The sequence below is a fragment of the Chelonia mydas genome, chromosome 7 (assembly GCF_015237465.2).
Source record: "Chelonia mydas isolate rCheMyd1 chromosome 7, rCheMyd1.pri.v2, whole genome shotgun sequence".
Taxonomy (NCBI): Eukaryota; Metazoa; Chordata; order Testudines; family Cheloniidae; genus Chelonia; species Chelonia mydas.
The window spans coordinates 39,033,502-39,053,849 of NC_057853.1; the positions used below are offsets into that span (position 1 = coordinate 39,033,502).

General features: G+C 45.6%; 1 protein-coding gene across 1 annotated transcript in view; it reads right to left on the reverse strand.

Annotated features, from left to right (window-relative positions):
* Positions 1-569: 569 nt before the first annotated feature.
* SLC6A11 (solute carrier family 6 member 11) overlaps positions 570-20,348 on the reverse strand; it is a 180,718-nt gene continuing 160,939 nt past the window's right edge. The window contains exons 12-15 of the mRNA XM_007055575.3: positions 12,801-12,903; positions 11,906-12,006; positions 11,020-11,190; positions 570-4,036 (exon numbers count right to left, since the gene is read on the reverse strand). Of these exons, the coding sequence (XP_007055637.1) occupies positions 3,884-4,036; positions 11,020-11,190; positions 11,906-12,006; positions 12,801-12,903 (528 nt within the window). The 3' untranslated portion in view covers positions 570-3,883. The remainder of the gene's footprint in view (positions 4,037-11,019; positions 11,191-11,905; positions 12,007-12,800; positions 12,904-20,348) is intronic.

Below are 20,348 nucleotides of genomic sequence, written 5' to 3' on the forward strand. Positions count from 1 at the left end.
GTAAGTGTCCATAAGCCACCAAAAAGGATGTTCCCATGGAATTTCTGGTCCAGTCAAACCTTTTGGGCTTTGCAGAACATAACTATAAGATTCAGGTAATCCTCTGACCATGTGGGTTATTACCCAACCCAACCTTCCCACTCTTTTGACACTTGCCCATGGCAGAGTATATGTGCACAGAACATATCAACCTCTGAGGATGGGGAGCAGCTTATCTATCAGAACTTTTAATCAGCTTGACATGCAAAATTATCAGCCTGTGCTAAATTATCATCTCAGCAGGAATGTGGGACAGTGATGCAGGAAAAATTCTCAGGATAGAGGCAGTTATATTTGGAGTAGAAAGGACGATCGAGCGGATGGGGCACAAGACTGGGACTAAGGAGACCTGGACTCACCCACAGACTTTCTGGGTGAGTTTGGGCAAGTCAGTCAACCAATGTTGTGTCTCATCTGTAAAACACATACCTGACAGGGGTGTTGTGAGGATAAAATACATCAGTGACTGTGATTATGAGGGCCATATAAATACCTAGTGAGAGACATTGATATAAACCAACGACATCAGATACAGTTTTGCCCGTTTCCTTTAATTTTAAAAAATGAATAAGGAGACAAAACTTTGTGCCATTCGAATACCAAATAGATTTTTTTTGTGTGTAAAACAATACATAAACCTTGGTGGTTGTTCGGTTTCTGGGTTTTGTTTTGTTTTTTCCTCCATAATACAGCAAATACTCAGAAAAGGGCAATATTGTTTCTACTGCATATAAAAAAAAAAGTCATCCCTATGACATAATTGCTTTTTTTCCTTCATATTTTGTTTAAAAAAAAAGTTCACAAATACTAGTAGGAAATTTGCCCCCCACCCCTCCAAAAAAACAAATGAAACAAAAAAACCCCAACCCCACACATCTTAAAAAACAAATCAGTAAATTGTTAAATGGGTCAGGTATTACAAGCACACATTTACAAGCACATCACATTAGTAACACTGTATAATGCTTTAGACCATGCCGAACCATATGTATGTGTATAAAGCTATTGGTGAAATGGTTCATAGCAGCAGAGTAGGAAGGTTCCACAGTACCTGTAGAGATATTTGGATGAGTATGACAGTCCAAAGTGGATTAACAAGCTAAAATGCATGGCTCACTTAGTCAACAGCCGTGAAATGTGCTTTGATTTAAATGGCTACCCTAAATTACCTGGAATTATCATCTCATTTCTATGGGATGGACAGTTGGTGTAGTGGCTAACTTACAAACTGGCACATTTCAACAGTTACTCTTGCAAACTCACATAAGTAATCTTGACTTCCATGAGTAGCTCCATTGAAGTTATTGGGTCTCATGAGAGTAAGGACTCTTTACACAATTAAGGGTTTGCAGAGTCAGGCCCTAGCAAAGCAGTGGACTTGGGTTTCTACACCCTTCACCACTCATTAGGAAATGAGTAGAGACTAGACAGGATCATTTGGAGATGCTAGATACAGAATACCTTCCTAGGCAAGGTGACCCACAGATTGCAGGTTGTTTTTGATGAGCTAGTTGTCTGGTCCCTTCAGTGCGGGAACAAGAATGAGGATCAGAGAAGGATGCTGGACAGACTGTGTTTCTCATGACCTGCTAGTACTGCAAAGAGGCACTAATTTCTGAACTTTGGGGTGTACATATTTCCAACATCAAGCAGTAGGATGGACACGCATCTCAATATTTTCTACAACTAGCTCTAGCTGCAATTTTAATTTTGATGACATTTCTCTTCAGTAAATATCACAGCCAAGGGTTTCAAAAGTAACTAGTGATTTTGGCCACCTCAATTTTTGTTTGCCCAGCTGGAGCTTCTTAAAGGAACCTGATTTTCAAAAGGTACGTGCTCAGCACTCTCTGAAAGTCAGGCCCCTTTAAGATGTCTCTAGTTGAGCACCCAAAAATTAAGGCATCCAAAGTCACCAGTCCCACAAAAAATTTTGGACTACAGTTTTAGGCTGATACAAGAACAGTTTTCTCTTCAATTCTCAGTTCCCCTGCCCCTGCAAAAAAGGCCATTAAAGTATATAGATTACATAATCTGATTTGAGGATATATGATTCTACTGAATATCTTACAGGAGCTATACAAATTATCTTAAGATCACAATACATTGTCAAATCTATACTATACATCTCTATGTAATGTTAAAATGAACTAGAAACTATGAGTGAAATCCACCCTTGTGCAGTGGGCTCGCATGAAGCCTCTGTACCACGAGTCGCAGTTAAGCTTTCCCTAATAGTTCCCTGTGCTGGGCTTCCGGGCATGGGTGAATTTCAACCCGTCTGAGCAGGAAATGCTGTGACATTGCTCCAATATTCTGTTATGCTGTTGCTTGCACATTAGGTGAGGCACGCCTATGTGACACAGTAAACTCACCAGTTTCCCACCCAGCCACTGAGTCAGATGTATCCTGTCAGCCTGAGGGGAGAGGGAAAAGAAATTGTATAGTAGTGGTGTTTGCAATATTGACAGAGGGAGAGAGCACAAGATAGTCTAGTGGTTTGATCTCGGGACTGTTAACTGGAAACACCTGTGGCCCAATCATCATTTCAAAATGCAGTTCCTACTCCCTTTGTAGTTTTGGGCAAGTCACATCCCCTGTCTCAATTTTCCCATCTGCAAAATATGTCCTATATAACTTACCTCACAGGGCTGTTGTGCAGGTAAGGAGCCAACTGCTCCAGTTGTGTTCAGTACTGTTTCAAAAGTGCTTTGAAGATTAAAAGAGCCATATAAGTGCTCTATATTGTCATAATTTATTTCTGGATTTCATTTGAAGGGGGAAATCTCTATAAAATGAGTTCCATTTCTCCTCAGATCCTCTCCAGCTAAGGAAACTGTCCTAGGGACTCCCTTTCTGTTTTGCAAGCAAAGACAAACACATTTCAGCTCAGGGAATGGGAGAAGTACAACAAAATGCAGGGAATTTTAGCTAGCCAGAGACAACATGGAATAGCTTCAGATGTTCCAGGAAGCAGCATAGGTGAGATCAGACACCACTCACTTCACAACACAATTCAGAGCTCTTTAAAAAATAGCCTCTAGATGTCTCCAGGAAAATAGTCATTCAGAGGGGGACTCATTCCACCACATTTCTATACCTGGCTGTGGTGAGAAGTTCAGGCATGGGGGAAGACACCGATGAGGTGGTATTTCCTTTCGGCTCCAGAAAGAGTACTCACCATGGAAGTAGTGCTTTGCCAAGTACGAGGCCGGAGCCTGCAGTCCTGACTCGGACAACAGGACTGCAGGGTTCAGGTACAGAGTTTCATTCACAAACTGCATGATCCAAGTCCCCTTGAAGATAATGGGAAAGACTCCCATTGACTTCAGTGGGCTTTGGGTCAATCCCACATTCAGATAGAAAGATGATGCAGCTGAGTTACTAGTCCCCCAGAACTCCCTCCAATATAAACAAAAGGTCATTGTGACCCCCTTTATAGACATACATTAGTAGCTGAAATGGTCTGAAATGCTTACAGATTAGAACAGATATATTTATACAATACCATGCTTTCCAAAAAATCCAAGTAGAAAAGTTTTACAGCACATTATACAGGTCCTTCTAACGTCTATAAAACATTTACTGAAATCACCATATTACAAGTCATCACTAACATACAGTACTATGCTAGTTCTTTTTTCTTTTATATAATCATTACTTATAATAATAATAATAATTAAAAAATCATTTAAAACGAGTGTACAATGTTCACTTTAAAATTAACTGGTTAATAAATTTTGTGCAAAACAAGCAGCCTCTATAATTAAGTGAAGTATTTATTTATTTATTTATTTATTTATTTATTTATACAAAAAATAACACACACAAAAAGAGAGTTCTTTCAGAAATGTGTCTCCTTTTCTGTGATGGCTGAAATGTTGCCATCGCCTTTCAGTTTGGCATCACAATCATTTACTGTAGCCGCGTATGCCCCTGCTCCAAGCTTTCCTCTCATCTTCAGATCTGGGCAAGGTATGACCAGCTTCCTGAATCTCTGAAACATTGGAGAAAATGGAAGACATTATCTCTCTCTCTCTCAGACAGAAACACACACGCATGCAGCCAGAATCATCATCATCTCCTCATAGCAGGAATGTCTATAGAATCTCTTTTCTCTGCAGGCCCATTTCATTCCACTGGAACCCTGTGTGAACCACTTAATCGGTGTAACAGGCGACACATCACACCACCCGCTTCCACAGCATTCCAATCCAAGGGTTTGAAGATGACAGCAAACCCTCACATGCTTGATCAAAAGCTTAGTTTGACAATAGATGCTGGGCAATATTCATTCCTCTGCAGAGGGTGAGCACAAAGATGAAGGCTCCACTTATGCAGGTGAATTTGATGCAGTCCAGCAAGATGCAGTGAGAAAAGTATTAGATCAGATCTGCAAGAGCCTTTCATAGGGAGTCTGAATATTGAACAGAAGCTACAGTTGAAAATGTATCTGTGTTTACCTAAAAATATCCTTTCTTTAAGAAATAAGGTCCACAGATCGGTTACAATGGTACTTCAGCCTGCTTGCAGCTTTGGGACAGAGTCAGACCTGTCACTCATTGGCAGCAAGGAATGCCCTGCCTCCTAAGTTGCCTTCAGGTGAGAGAGTTTCCACAGCCAAGATAATTCCAATCTGCTTTACTGAATTACTGATAGTGCTAAATATACTTTGAGGAAAAGCACAACAATTTCTCGTAATGCAAAGCATGATAACTCGCACCTAATGATATGTCAAATTCCATCTCTATTCTGAATGATCCATTTGTTTCAGGGTGGGCCAGATCAATGGATTTTATTACTCAAAGAGAGGACATTTTTCAGGTTGGCATGGATACATTTTGCATGCTAAGATTCCCAGATCCATTACAATGCGATTTCATTAAGTATGGCTCCAGGAAGGGAAGCAGGATTATTCTATAAATATGGACATCTGAGACGAGATGGATTGTATATAACTCTCCTCCATCTTCCCCCGAGCACTAAGCTATGAGGAAGACTTCTGCCACCAAAAAAAAAAAGGAAATGACGAAATGACATTGGCTAAGATTGGATGATCAATACACAGAATTCACTGAAACAATGACCATCTAATAGATCTCAGTACAGGAGACATGACTTCTTTGCCCTGAGATTGTCAGTGCTATTAACGACTGGACTTTTTGATGCTTAACCAAAGAAGGAATATTTCTTGAATTCACTTAGGAAATGAATGCTACGATAGCTATGAAGATTAGCTGTCTGAATAAAAGAACAGTGCTGGGTCAGTTTTGTTAGTGAAAACTCCCAACTTCAAATAAAAAAAAAAAGTAGCCATTGGGGGCCTACTCTAATGGATAAGAAGTATAACACCACCTACTGCTCGGTAAAATCTGGATAGTGCTGTAAGGAGTAGAATGGGGTTCCATGATCGTGCTCTATGATCTTGTTAGAATAAGGCTGATGCCGTAAGGAAGCATTTAATGTGGGATCATAGAATCATAGAATCATAGATTATCAGGGTTGGAGGGGACCTCAGGAGGTCATCTAGTCCAACCCCCTGCTCAAAGCAGGACCAATCCCCAATCAAATCATCCCAGCCAGGGCTTTGTCAAGCCTGACCTTAAAAACTTCCAAGGAAGGAGATTCTACCACCTCCCTAGGGATTGGTACAGAGCTACCTTTTCTTGAACATACTGAGAACATTATTCAACAGAGACTTGACCCTTTTGCTTGGACACTCTTATGACCTACAATAAAGCCCTCCTGGGGGAACTCAAGGCTCCATTTCATTGATTTAACATGGTATTAAACTATGGACTTTGCACCAGCCATTAGAATCAGTTCTATTTGTTGCCTTCTCTTTGGGGTGCACAACAGCAATAATCTCTTTATCCAAGTATATGTTGTAAAGCTGTCTGGTCCAGGAAAGAGCACTGGGTTTTGCAAAAGTACACCTTCTCTGTGAGACAGAAACATCCAACGATCCAATGCTAGGTTAATCAGGCCTGAAAACCGTAGCCTCCGCAGCCAGTATAACTCTTTGTAAGTATCACTGCCACTCGCTCCCATCTTTTGGATTCTCCTGGGCAGTCATGGAAAAGGTGCGAAGACATATAGCAGGGATCTTGCCCAGCTTTCCAAATGTCACCTCACATCTTGGGTCCTGACACAGAGGGGCCACAGGACACTTAATTTGCTGTTCCAGATGCAGAGAGGTCAAACACCAGCCCACCAAACTGACCTACAAAGAGTGAGATGTTTCTGGGTGTAGCAGTCACTCTGTTAATCTGACTTCTGCCATATAAGTCTTGGTGTTAATCTTCCCCTTGATGGGCAGTGCACACAGAGATAAGAAACTACTCCCCGCAAACAGGAAAATTTCTCTCTGGGGTAGAGCTGATTATGGTCTTCCCAGTTATTATGAGAACCCTCTCAGACACGTTGACTGTCATGACCAGAATAGGCCTGTTACCCCTGGACAGAGCAGTGATTTCAGACCTCAGTTAATCATTGCCTTCTAGCTGGTGGATGCTGTGCTCCCTCTTCCTAGTACCCGTTCCCAAAACTGAATTGGGAAGATCCCTTTAAAAAAGTAAAAATCTGATTGTCTGCATTCACCATTTGTGGGATGGGAGAATATACAGCTGGAGCTGGATCTTTGCCAACAGATGAGATGGAGTCAGATGGCGAGGTGATACTCAGATTTACTGTATAGGTATCATATGAACCCTGAAATTTTGAAGCATGCTTATGTATGAGAACAGAATTCCCAATAGCTCCAAGAATTGGATTTTTGTTTCTGTAACACCACTTGTTTTCCATTATGCATATCTTCACCTTCTGATAGCATTCTTCTGAGATGAGATCTTGTACATGAAGACAGTCATCTCTTGCCCAGGCCTATTACTGCCTTTCATGGCACCACATGTCTGTTTGTTTGTCCTGAATCCAAGATACTCCAGGAACGGTATCAGTCTGGGGTTTTGCCTCAGCATTCTAGCTGTACAGAACCCTGATCGTAAAAATTGTCTGGGAGGTGATATGTGAATTTCCTTCTTCCCTAAAGTCAACATTATTACTACCAAGATCCTGGGGAGAGACCCTGGGAGCACATGTAAAATCAAACAGTAACAATCAAAGTTGGGAAAAGAAAAAGGCTACCATCCACCAGCAAAACATAAGAATTGTCCAAGGATGATAAATGGAAATTCTTTGAAGACAAACTTTCATGAGGAAGTTATTTCGATGTTTTAAATCAGGTCCTTTTCTGCTTGTCTCTGATCCTCGGAGGCTAGAAATAGGATCGGGAATGGGTTGCAACGTTCTGTTCTGAAATAGACGATGAATGATTTCATTCATGGTGTCTCCTGTCCATGGGTTGCTGAGACTGGGACTGGGGCAAAGTGGTTCCTGAAATTCTTGCACAGCTCCATAGGATAACCTCTATGGACCAGATCCTTATTTGATCAAAGCTATAAGTAACCCTTTTGCTCTCAGACTGAGATAGACTCCCAATTGATGCCTGGCTGACTTGACACAGCCAGTTTAGAGACACGCTGACCCTGACAGGCTGAGGCAACAGAAGGCCGCTGCTGACCCTGTACTTGTTCTAGCTACCACTTGCAAAGACGTAGTTCATGGACTGCTTCAACTTGCCATACAACCTGTATATTCCTTTCTATAGTCTCAGGCAAGAGTCAGGAGTATAAGTTGACTTTTCTGATTATTCTGCATAGCCTCAGCTCTCTATAAAGTTTCCCATTGTATCGGTAAAATAGCTGTGAGTCTGATCCCAAGGAACAAAGCCCCATATATGTGAATGAAACCGACCTGAATCCCACTTTTCCCCCCTTTCAAGGGAGAAGCCCTAGAGCATACAGTTTTTAGGTTGCAAGGGATCATGCTTGTAGTACTGGCTGCCCATGTTAGCACTGCTTGGGAAAGCAGGTGGGGGCACTTAGGGTGTCCAAAGACCATTCATATTTGTTGTTTATTTCTCATTGTTGGTCTGATGCCCCCGGAGAGTTTTCATGCCAAAAGGAGGGGACTAGACTTGACTCCCAATGTGAACTACCATATCGTGAGGCCACTCTTTCAGATAACAATCTCTCCCAGTTAGAACCACCAAGTCCCTGATTGCCAGGAAAACTAACCACATCAATCTGTGATAGTAAATTTTGACTGGCACACACTAAGGAATCATCTGGGCTTACAAAATGGTGGCCAGGGTAGAAAGAATCCCCTTACTGCCTCCTGGTTCTTCCACCCCCAGGTTGTTATCCCTCTCATCAGTCCATAGTGACATGCTAGGGAGGGAGAAGTAGAGGTGGAGGCAACCTTCAACACAGGCTGGGAACAATAATCTCGACATTAGGGCCTGGTTATCCAGAGCAGCAGCTGGGCATTATAGCCCAATAATGATGACTGCAGCAACAGCTGGGGATGACAGCCTTAAACTTTCCCAGTTTTTCAGATGTGGCAGGAAATGCCTATCCCATTATTCTACCCTCTTAGGGGGCATGGAGGGACATACAGCCAGTGATGAGCTGCCAAAATCTTAACAACTGGTTCCCTTCTCACTCCACGAGGGGGTCGTTGCCCACCCCCGCCCCCTGGGACTCCTGCCCCATCTAAGCCCCCACGTTCCTTGACGCCCCCCCCCCCAGGATCCCTGCCCCATCCACCCCCCTCCCCTGTCTCCTGACTGCCCCCAGAACTGGGCAGGAGGGTCTTGTGGGCCACCGTAGTAGGTGCCCACCCCACCCCTAAGAGCGAGAGGGACCTGCCGGGGGGCAAGGTGGGGAGTCCTGGCGATGCTTACCTGGGGCAGCTCCCAGGAGGCATCCGGCAGGTCCCTCTGGCTCCTAGGGGTGGGGGAGCGTAGCTAGGGGGGTAGCAGTGGGAGCGGCCACTCCCGCACTGATCACATTAAAAGTGGCGCCTTAGGCGCCGACTCCATGGGTGCTCTGGGGCTGGAGCATCCATGGGGAAAATTTGGTGGGTGCAGAGCACCCACCGGCAGCTCCCCCCCCCGGCCCAGCCTCTCCTCTGCTCCGCTTCCGCCTCCTCCCCTGAACGCCCCACCCCGCTCTGCTTCTCCACGCGCCCTCCACCCCCCGGTTTCCTGTGAATCAGGTGTTCGGCGGGAAGCCTGGGAGGGCTAAGAAGCAGGCTGTGGCTTCCCGCTCAGGCCGAGCGTGGTGGAGGTGAGCTGGGGTGGGGAAGCCTGGGGGCGGGGGGGGGGGGGGCAGAGAAGCAGGGCGCGGTGGCACGGTCGGGGGAGGAGGCGGAGGCAGAGCGGAGGTGAGCGGGGGCCGCGGGTGGGGTGGGGCGGGGCGGGGAGCTGCCGGTGGGTGCTCTGCACCCACCAAATTTTCCCCTTGGGTGCTCAGTCAGCTCCTAAGGCGCCACTTTTGGCCGGTTAAATTTAGAAGCCCTTTTAGAACTGGTTGTCCCTCGCGGAACAACCGGTTCTAAAAGGGCTTCTAAATTTAACAACCGGTTCCAGCGAACCGGTGGGAACCGGCTCCAGCTCACCACTGCATACAGCTTTGTCTCAGGCAGGAGCACACCTCCGAAGTGCCATTTACAATACACAGAGCACTGTTCTCTGAAAGTGTCTAATCTTCTCTTGTTCTTTCTTTGAATGTATATTATAGTCTGATTCTCTAATGCCGATGTGCACTATTGGTCTTCCTCCCCTAAGGAGGAAGACTTTCCTTTGGAGGACATGGGAGGGTGTGAACACCCTGAGGAATCAGCACAAGTATAGGGCCTGCTTTATTCTGCATGAATCTGCTGTGCTGCACTCTGTGCGGGTGAGCAGGGAACCAAGCGTTGAGGATTATCCCCAGGCTGCACTCTGTGCAGGTGAGCAGGGAACCGAGCATTGAGGATTATCGCCAGGCTGCACTCCCTGTGGGTGAGCAGGGAACCAGGCGCTGAGGATTATCCCCAGGCTGCACTCCGTGCGGGTGAGCAGGGAATTGGGCGCTGAGGATTATCCCCAGGCTGCACTCCCTGTGGGTGAGCAGGGAACCGGGCGCTGAGGATTATCCCCAGGCTGCACTCCGTGTGGGTGAGCAGGGAACTGGGTGCTGAGGATTATCCTCAGGCTGCACTCCGTGCGGGTGAGCAGGGAACGTGGCGCTGAGGATTATCCCCAGGCTGCACTCTGTACGGGTGAGCTGGGAACCAGGCACTGAGGATTATCCCCAGGCTGCACTCCCTGTGGGTGAACAGGGAACCGGGCGCTGAGGATTATCCCCAGGCTGCACTCCGTACGGGTGAGCTGGGAACCAGGCACTGAGGATTATCCCCAGGCTGCACTCCCTGTGGGTGAGCAGGGAACCGGGCGCTGAGGATTATCCCCAGGCTGAGGCCAAGGGGTCCCCAGCCAGACTGGGCTGTGAGAGAACTGCTCTCTGCCCACAGAGCCAGCCAAGCTGCCCTAGTAGAGACACAATACAATGGGGAGCAGGAAACACACACTGTTCCTTTTGTCACTGGCTTTTTTCAGCATCACTCTGTCCCTAAAGCCCGTAAGGGCACCAGATACTACAAACACCTCAGAGGGGGAGGCGGAGCTGACAGGATCATCTCCCTGAAACCAAATGCAGCCCTCAGACACAGCTGGGAATTAGATAGACACATTATTGAGCTGAATTGTTAGTATAAAAACATGAAATAAAGTTTGGGATTTCCCTTAGACAAGCTCTGCAGCAGGCAGGGCTCAGTGAGCCACCAGCCGCTGCGGAGGGAGAGAAAACTGGAGGGAACTTCAGGGGATGGGGCATAACCCTGGAGCCAGTGACCACCAAATATATTTCTGCCCCCAGCCTGCAAAGAGGTGGACATACCATTGTGATGGATCTGGGGACCATAGCACGAAGAATGCTCCTTTTTTGTCTGAGCTGTGCTTAGTCATCAGAAGAGAAGGGTTCATGCTCCTTTACCCACTTCTGCATAAATAAATGTCATTCCAAAAATATGTCTCACCTCTAGAATGGTTCCCTCTGTCTTCCACAACTTAATGCAGATCCACAAAGGAATACAAATCATGGATGAGAGGGCCATCATCCAGCCTATCCCGTAGCCCCAGTCTGGGTACGTATACACGTTGTTGTATTTCAAAGGCTTATATTTCACCAGGAAAAAGATGAAGATTCCCTGAAATAAAGTGAGAAATACATTAGGTATGTTTGAAGCCACACTGTCTAGGGAAAAAAATAAAATTACTGCACAGGCAGTCTACTGTCCTCCGGGAATCTGAAGTAGTGTAAGCTTTGAAGTCAGAGAGAGACAGACACCAATATTCTTTTTTTATGTCCATCTCAAATAATTTACATCTCAGTTCCTTCCACAGAAGCGAGCCACCTTTCAAGTTTAAATCCTATTTAACTTTCACTTGACAATAAAACTTGCACTTTGATGGCAAAGCATAACTGCAGAGCAGAGATTAAGTTTTGGGTCTGGTAATCTAGGGTGTTAGGAGAAATGAGCAAGATGGTTTCAAATCTATCACTATTAGAAAATAAGGGCAACAATATTGGTCTTGAGCCAGTCTCTACATCTGCACCCACAGTTTTGCATGTGAAATCTTTTGCATGTGAAAAAGCTCATATTTGTATGCACAAATCTCAGATGTCCAACTGAGGAGTTTGCTTTTTCCTGTTACGGGAAGCATTGGAATTATGTGCACAGGGAAAATTAAGTTAACATTGATTCTTACCAAATCTACTGTAAGCTTCTTCAATTAAAATATATGCCAAATGCCATAATAATTACTTTACTATTTCTGAAATTCATTAGCCTCAAACATCTGGAAAAATAATCTGCAGAAAACCTACATATTCCCGACCAATTTATTCAGATTAATACTTACAGCACAAATACCAGGAGTTAGGACCATCCAACACCATTTAATTAATGACAATGGTCTGTACCCGATCATATCTTCAATGTTATCATAAAAGCGATTGCTGCCTGCCCAAAAAAAAAAACCAAACCAAAACTGAATATAGAATGTTTCTGTGAGCGATTGCAAAGACTAGGATTATTTAGCCTGGAAATGAGAAGAGTTAGAAGGGACATGCCTGTGACAAGGCCCTTCCCGGGATGGACATACATTACATTCAGTGTGCTCCCTGAATACCGGGATGCCAAGGCTGGAAAGGAAGGGCAGTGCCAGGGATATGCGTCTGCCCAGTGGGAAATAAGGACCAACCAGCTGCCAAATCCTAATGGCTTCTGGTCAGTATCAGTCTGAGCAGGGCCCATTTAAGACAGAGGGTGCAGCCTCATGCCTAAGGCCCCTGGTCCTGGGGACGTGTGACATCAGAACCTCAGCTTTCATTTTACAAAAGTACTTTTCTAGCCCTTGTCGCTGCAAAGAGAAGCTTAAGAAGGTGGCTTGCGTGTAACCAAGGCAACCGTGTCTGCCTGAGTCTGCAGGCAGCCAGAAACAAGAGCTGGGACCCTGCTATTGACACTTTTGCCTCTCTGGCCAGGGAGTGAGGGGGACCCCTGCTACCACTCCTGGAACCCCAGAGGGAAAGAAAGCCCTGCCCCTGCTCCTGCCTCTTTGGACGGGAGAGGTCCCCTCCTGCCACTGCCACTCCTAATGGGAGGCGGAGCCATGGTACAAGGGCAGAGCCATGGAGGCCCCTGTCATGGTGTGACAAGGGCCATATGTCACTTTAAATCTGGTCCTAAAACTAAGGCCATAAGTGTATGACTTCCATAAATACACAATAACGTAGCAGTCTTCAGTAACTCACCGTAAACCCAGCCTATGCAGATGCATTCAAATATAGCCACAAAAAGAAGGCACATTCCACTGGCTGCATAGGAGTCAAACAGCTGGAAAACGTACATTCCACCCTTAAACACAAAAGACAGAAAAGGGAAACCAAAATAGACTGTGGAGGTCTGATGGGAATATTTCAAAGCACAAATATGATTTTAATTGCACAGTCATTCTCGTTCAGTAATGAGGGATGATAATTTGTCAGTGATTTGTCATTGTGAAGGCTCTTTTCTCCTACTCTCTTAGCCTGTTAAATACTGCACATTTGCATTAAGATAGTAAATGTCTTGGGGGCGGAAGGGAGACGGGAACAAGGCCCATCAGAATTAACGTTGTGTTCTAGCTGAACTTAGAATAACGGAGCATGACATTTCATCCTTTTCTGAAATGTTCTTCGCATTCCATCCTATTTTCAACTTCACTGTTACCACACCAAGATTCAAATGACTGAAAATGCTTTTGATCTCCTAAGTCCTGCACATAAATATGCAGATTTCTTCAAATGTCTGTTACACTACTATGTAAAAAGCATTAGCTAAATCCTGAGAAAACTCACAGAACAGTAACTCCTATGGAACATGGTCTCATAATCAGGTGCACCCACTTACACAAGGTTTGCATTTAGCTCAAGATCTTTTAGATGCTTTGCTCATCTAAGTCTTTATCATGTAACAACAATCAATTAATTAATGGTGACTTACTGGTAGGCTTTTGTTTAATTTCTTTCCCTTTCAAATGAAAAGCTGCGTTTCTAATGGTTTTAAAATAGAGCTCCCTAAATAATATGAACATTGCAGAAATAGAGCGTGACAGGCAAAGAGGGTCCTACTTCAGCAAAATCTTCATTTGGCATCTACAAAGCACAAGCCAATAGAAGTCCGTTTTTTCTGGGCTTTGGTGGCATACAAGCAAGGCTTAATTTGTGCCAGGGCCAAACCCTGGCACCTCTATGCTTGACAGTTCATAGCCCCGACACCTCTGGGTTTGCTGCATCAGTTATGAATGTAAGAGAATTGCTTGAGCCCCAGCACCTCTTTCATTACAAATTAAGCATTGCATGCAATCCATGTATAACATCCCTTTAAATGGTCCTCCCTGATTAGCTGAAGTATGCAGTGCAACTGTGCCAAGCTAACATGGCACAAAGAAGTAAAATTCACTAGCCTGCCTGTAATTTTTCCTTCTCTGAAGTGGTCACCTTGTGCTCCATGATCCCTTACAACTAAGCTATTCCTCCTCATCCTCCCAGAACAAAGGCTCTTTTGTTTTTTGTAACCCCCTCTCTCTACTATTGCTGGGAGAATATTTTTTGGCAAATAATATTTTTGCTGAAAAATACATTTTTGAGGCTGCAAAACTATTCGTGAATTCAGGTTGAATTCAACTAAGTGGAAATTAGGGCTGTCAAGTGATTTAAAAAATTAATCATGATTAATCGCACTGTTAAACAATAAAATACCATTTATTTAAATATTTTTGGATGTTTTCCACATTTTCAAATATATTGATTTCAATTACAACACAGAACACCGTGTACAATGCTCACTTTATATTTATTTTTGATGACACATATTTGTCCTATAAAAAACAAAAGAAATTGTATTTTTCAATTCACCTCATACAAGTACTGTAGTGCAATCTCTTTATCATGAAAGTTGAAATTACAAATGTATAATTATGTACAAAAATATGCATTCAAAAATAAAACAATGTAAAAATTTAGAGCCTACAAGTCCACTCAGTCCTACTTCTTGTTCAGTCACTCAGACAAATACGTTTGTTTTCATTTGCAGGAGGTAATGCTGCCCGCTTCTTGTTTACAATGTCACCTGAAAGTGGGAATAGGTGTTCACATGGCACTGTTGTAGCCAGTGTCACAAGATATTTACGTCAGATGCGTTAAAGATACATATGCCCCATATGGCTTCAGCCACCATTCTAGAGGACATGCATCCATGCTGACGATGGGTTCTGCTCAATAATGATCCAAAGCAGTGCAGACTGACACATGTTCACTTTCATCATCTGAGTCAGATGCAAGCAACAGAAGGTTGATTTTCCTTTTTGGTGGTTCAGGTTCTGTAGTTTCCGTATTGAAGTGTTGCTCTTTTATGGCCTCGTCTACACTATGAGTTTATGTCGGATTTAGCAGCGTTAAATCTGAATTAACCCTGCACCCGTTCACACAATGAAGCCATTTTTTCGACATAAAGGGCTCTTAAAACCGATTTCTGCTCTCCTCCCCAACGAGGGGATTAGCGCTGAAATCAACTTCGCTGTTTCGAATTAGGGTTAGTGTGGACACAATTCGGAGGTATTGGCCTCCAGGAGCTATCCCACAGTGCACCATTGTGACCACTCTGGACAGCACTCTGAACTCGGATGCACTGGCCAGGTGTACAGGAAAAGCCCCGGGAACTTTTGAATCTCATTTCCTGTTTGGCCAGGTGAGCTCATCAGCCAGGTGACCATGCAGTCCCAGAATCGAAAAAGAGCTCCAGCATGGACCGAACGGGAGGTACTGGATCTGATCGCTGTATGGGGAGAGGAAACCGTGCTATCAGAACTACGTTCCAAAAGACGAAATGCCAAAACATTTCAAAAAATCTCAGAGGCCATGAGGGACAGAGGCTACATCAGGGACGCAACACAGTGCTGCATGAAACTTAAAGAGCTCAGACAAGCGTACCAGAAAACCGGGACAGAGCCCCAGACATGCCGCTTCTACGCTGAGCTACATGCAATTCTAGGGGGGGCCGACACCACTACCCCACCCCTGTCCGTGGACTCTGAGGATGGGATACTCTCCGCCACGGCTGAGGATTTTGCAGATGGGGAAGATGAGGAGGAGGAGGACGAGCTTGGGGAGAGCACACAGCACACCGTTCTCCCCGACAGCCAGGATCTTTTAATCACCCTGACTGAAATACCTTCCCAACCCAACGAAGCCGAAGAAGGGACCTCTGGTGAGTGTACCTTTTTAAATATAATACATGTTATAAAAGCAAGTGTTTTTTAATGCTTAAGTAGCCCTGAAGACTTGGGATGCATTTGTGGCCAGTACTGCTACTGGAAAAGTCTGTTAACGTGTCTGGGGATGGAGCGGAAATCCTCCAGGGACATCTCCATGAAGCTCTCCTGGAGGTACTCTAAAAGCCTTTGCAGAAGGTTTCTGGGGAGAGCAGCCTTATCCCGTCCTCCATGGGAGGACACTTTACCACGCCATGCTAATGGCAAGTAATCTGGTATCATTGCATGACAAAGCCTGGCAGCGTATGGTCCCGGTGTTTGCTGGCATTCAAGCAACATCCGTTCTTTATCTCTCTGTGTTATCCTCAGGAGAGTGATATTGTTCATGGTAACCTGGTTGAAATAGGGGAATTTGATTAAAGGGACATTCAGAGGTGGCCGTTCCTAGTGGGCTGTTTGCCTGTGACTGAAAATAAATCCTCCCCGCAGTTAGCCACACGGTGGGAGGGGGGGCCATTGGCACTGAGCTGTTTGCGTTTGGCTAGCAGAGATCTTCCCTGATACCAGCCAGGCAGTGTGGGGAGGGGAAAAGTGATCATCCCAGAGAATTGGATGGGGGGAGGGGGTTAGTTTGGTTTCTGCTGCACGTTAACAGGAAAACTGCAGCAGTAAATGGCCAACTCAATGGGCTTTGCTTGGTATGGGAAAGAAGGGGGCTGCTGTTATGAAGGTTGCAGAAGCCGAAAGACTATGGCTTTCCATGGCCACCTGCAAGCCGAATTCTGTTGCCCAGCCCTGCGTGTGTGATCTCTAACACCAAAGCCACAGGCACTCAATATAAGATGCAAAATGCGACCTTGTACCAAAATCACATTTGCTATGTAATGTGAATAGTGTTGTTCACCGTGAAAGCGTATAGCCATTGTTCTGTAAAATGTATCTTTTTAAATACTTCACTCCCTTTTATTCTTCCAGCAGCTGCAAATGTTTCAAGCCTCCCTCCTCCGTCCCAGAGGCTATCTCAGATAAGGTGGTGAAAAAAACGGACGCGCGATGAAATGTTCTCTGAGCTCATGCAGTCGTCCGGCTCTGACAGAGATCAGTAGAATGTGTGGAGGGACACAACAGCAGAGTACAGGAAAGCGGCCGATGAACGTGAGGAGAGGTGGTGGCAGGAAGATCAGAGGAGGCATGAGGAAACGCTAGGGATACTGTGGGATCAAACGGACATGCTCCGGCGTCTGGTGGAGGTTCAGGAACGGCAGCAGGATCACAGACTGCCGCTGCAGCCGCTGCTTAACTGCCCTCCCTCCTCCCCAAGTTCCATAGCCTCCTCACCCAGATGCCCAAGAACGCGGGGTGGGAGGCTCCGGGCACCCAACCACTCCACCCCAGTGGACAGCCCAAGCAACAGAAGGCTGGCATTCAACAAGTTTTAAAGTGGCCTTTTTCCTTCCCTCTTACCCTCCTCCCATACCCCACCCAGGCTACCTTGTGAGTTATCTCCCTATTTTTATAATCAATTAAGAAAGAATACATGTTTTTTAAACGATAGTGACTTTATTTCCTTTGCAAGCAAGCTGTGATCGAAGGCAGGAGAGGGGTGGCTTACAGGGAATTACACGGGGGTGAGTTTCCATCAAAGAGAAACAAATAGAAGTGTCACACGTATCCTGGCCAGTCATGAAACTGGTTTTCAAAGCTTCTCTGATGCGCACCGCTTCCTGCTGTGCTCTTCTAACTGCCCTGGTGTCTGGCTGCGTGTATTCAGCGGCCAGGCGATTTGCATCAACCTCCCACCCTGCCATAAACGTCTCCCCCTTACTTTCACAGAGATTGTGGAGCACACAACAAGCAGCAATAACAATGGGAATATTGGTTTCGCTGAGGTCTGAGCGAGTCAGTAAACTGCGCCAGCAACCCTTTAAACGTCCAAATGCACACTCTACCACCATTCTGCACTTGCTCAGCCTGTAGTTGAACAGCTCCTGACTACTGTCCAGGGTGCCTGTGTACAGCTTCATGAGCCAAGGCATTAAGGGGTAGGCTGGGTCCCCAAGGATAACTATAGGCATTTCAACATCCCTAACAGTTATTTTCTGGTCTGGGAAGTAAATCCCTTCCTGCAGCTGTTTAAACAGACCAGAGTTCCTGAAGACACAAGCTTCATGAACCTTTCCCGGCCATCCCATGTTGATGTTGGTGAAAAGTCCCTTCTGATCCACCAGTGTTTGCAGAACCATTGAAAAGTATCCCTCGCAGTTTATGTACTGGCTGCCTTGGTGGTCCGGTCCCAAGATAGGGATATGCGTTCCGTCTATGGCCCCACCACAGTTAGGGAATCCCATTGCAGCAAAGCCATCTAGTATGACCTGCACATTTCCCAGAGTCACTACCTTTGATAGCAGCAGCTCAGTGATTGCGCTGGCTACTTGCATCACAGCAACCCCCACAGTAGATTTGCCCACTCCAAATTGATTCCTGACTGACTGGTAGCTGTCTGGCGTTGCAAGCTTCCACAGGGCTATTGCCACTCGCTTCTCAACTGTGAGGGCTGTTCTCATCTTGGTATTCTTGCACTTCAGGGCAGGGGAAAGCAAGTCACAAAGTTCCATGAAAGTGCCCTTACGCATGTGGAAGTTTTGGAGCCACTAAGTATCATCCCAGACCTGCAACACTATGCAGTCCCACCACTCTGTGCTTGTTTCCCGGGCGCAGAATCGGTGTTCCACGGCATGAGCCTGCCCCATTAACACCATGATCTCCAAATTGTGGGGGAACGCGGTTTTAGAGAAAAGTGTGTTCATGTCCTCATCACCACGCTGCCGTCACCTCCTCGTCTGGTTTTTCAGGTGCTGGTTCTGCATACACTGCACGATAATGCGCGAGGTGTTTACAATCGTCATAACTGCTGTGGTGACCTGAACGGGCTCCATGCTTGCTGTGCTATGGCGTCTGCTCCTGCTCGGGCAATCCAGAGAAAAGGGTGCAAAACGATTGTTTGCCGTTGCTCTGGCGGAGGGAGGGGCGACTGACAACATGGCGTACAGGGTTGGCTTACAGGGATTTAAAATCAACAAAGGGAGTGGCTTTGCGAAAAACAGAATGGCTCCCTCAAGGATAGAACTCAAAACCTCAAGGTAGAACTCAAAACTGGATTTAGCAGGCTGTTGATTTCATGGAGGGAGGGAGGAGAAAAATGAATACAAAACAAATCTGGTCTATTTCTTGTTTTGAGCCACTTCATCTATCTTTATACATCTTGCCGGCAGCAGACTGTGCAGTACGACCACTAGCCATCGTCATCTCCTGGGTGCTCGGCAGAAGACGGTGCAGTATGACCGCTGGCCATCATCTTCTGCTGGCTGCAGATTAAAAGACAGTGCACAGCCGGTAGGACTGAATCGCCATGAGACGAAACTTAAAGGGGAAATGACCTGGCTGAGTCACTCCCATGTTTGCCCAGGCGCCCCTGATCTCATCGAGGTTGGTTAAAAGAGCACCCTGGACTACGTCGACCATGGCTACAGTCATACTGCACTGTCTGCTGCCAAAAGGCAATAAACTGTTGCTGTGTAGCAATGCAGTACCGCGTCTGCCAGCACCGAGGAGACAGACGGTTAGCTGAGCGGGCTCCATGCTTGCTGTGGTACGGTGTCTGCACAGGTAACTCAAGAAAAAAGGTGCAAAACGATTGTCTGCCCTTGCTTTCACAGAGGGAGGGAGGGAGGGAAGGGGGGCCTGATGATATGTACCCAGAACCACCCGCGACAATGTTTTAGCCCCATCAGACACTGGGATTTCTACCCAGAATTCAAATGGGCTGCGGAGACTGCGGGAACTGTGGGATAGCTACCCACAGTGCAACGCTCCAGAAGTCGACGGTTGCCTCGGTACTGTGGACACACTCCGCCGACTACATGCACTTAGAGCATTTGTGTGGGGACACACACAATCGACTGTATAAAAATGCTTTCTACAAAACCGACTTCTAGAAATTCAACCTAATTTCATAGTGTAGACAAGGCCTAAGACTTCTGAAAGCATGCTCCACACCTTGTCGCACTCAGACTTTGGAAGGCACTTCAGATTCTTAAACCTTGGGTCGAGTGCTGTAGCTATCTTTAGAAATTTCACATTTGTACCTTCTTTGTGTTTTGTCAGATCTGCAGTGAAAGTGTTCTTAAAACGAACAACATATGCTGGGTCATCATCCAAGATTGCTATAACATGACATATATGGCAGAATGCGGGTAAAACAGAGCAGGAGACATACTATTCTCCCCCAAGAAGTTCAGTTACAAATGTAATTAACACATTTTTTTTATGAACGTCATCAGCATGGAAGCATGTCTTCTGGAATTGTGGCAGAAGCATGAATGGGCATACGAATGTTTAGCATATTTGCCATGTAAATACCTTGCAATGACAGTTACAAAAGTGCCATGCGAATGTCTGTTTTCACTTTCAGGTGACATTGTAAATAAGAAGCAAGCAGCATTATCTCCCGTAAATGTAAACGAACTTGTTTGTCTTAGTGATTGGCTGA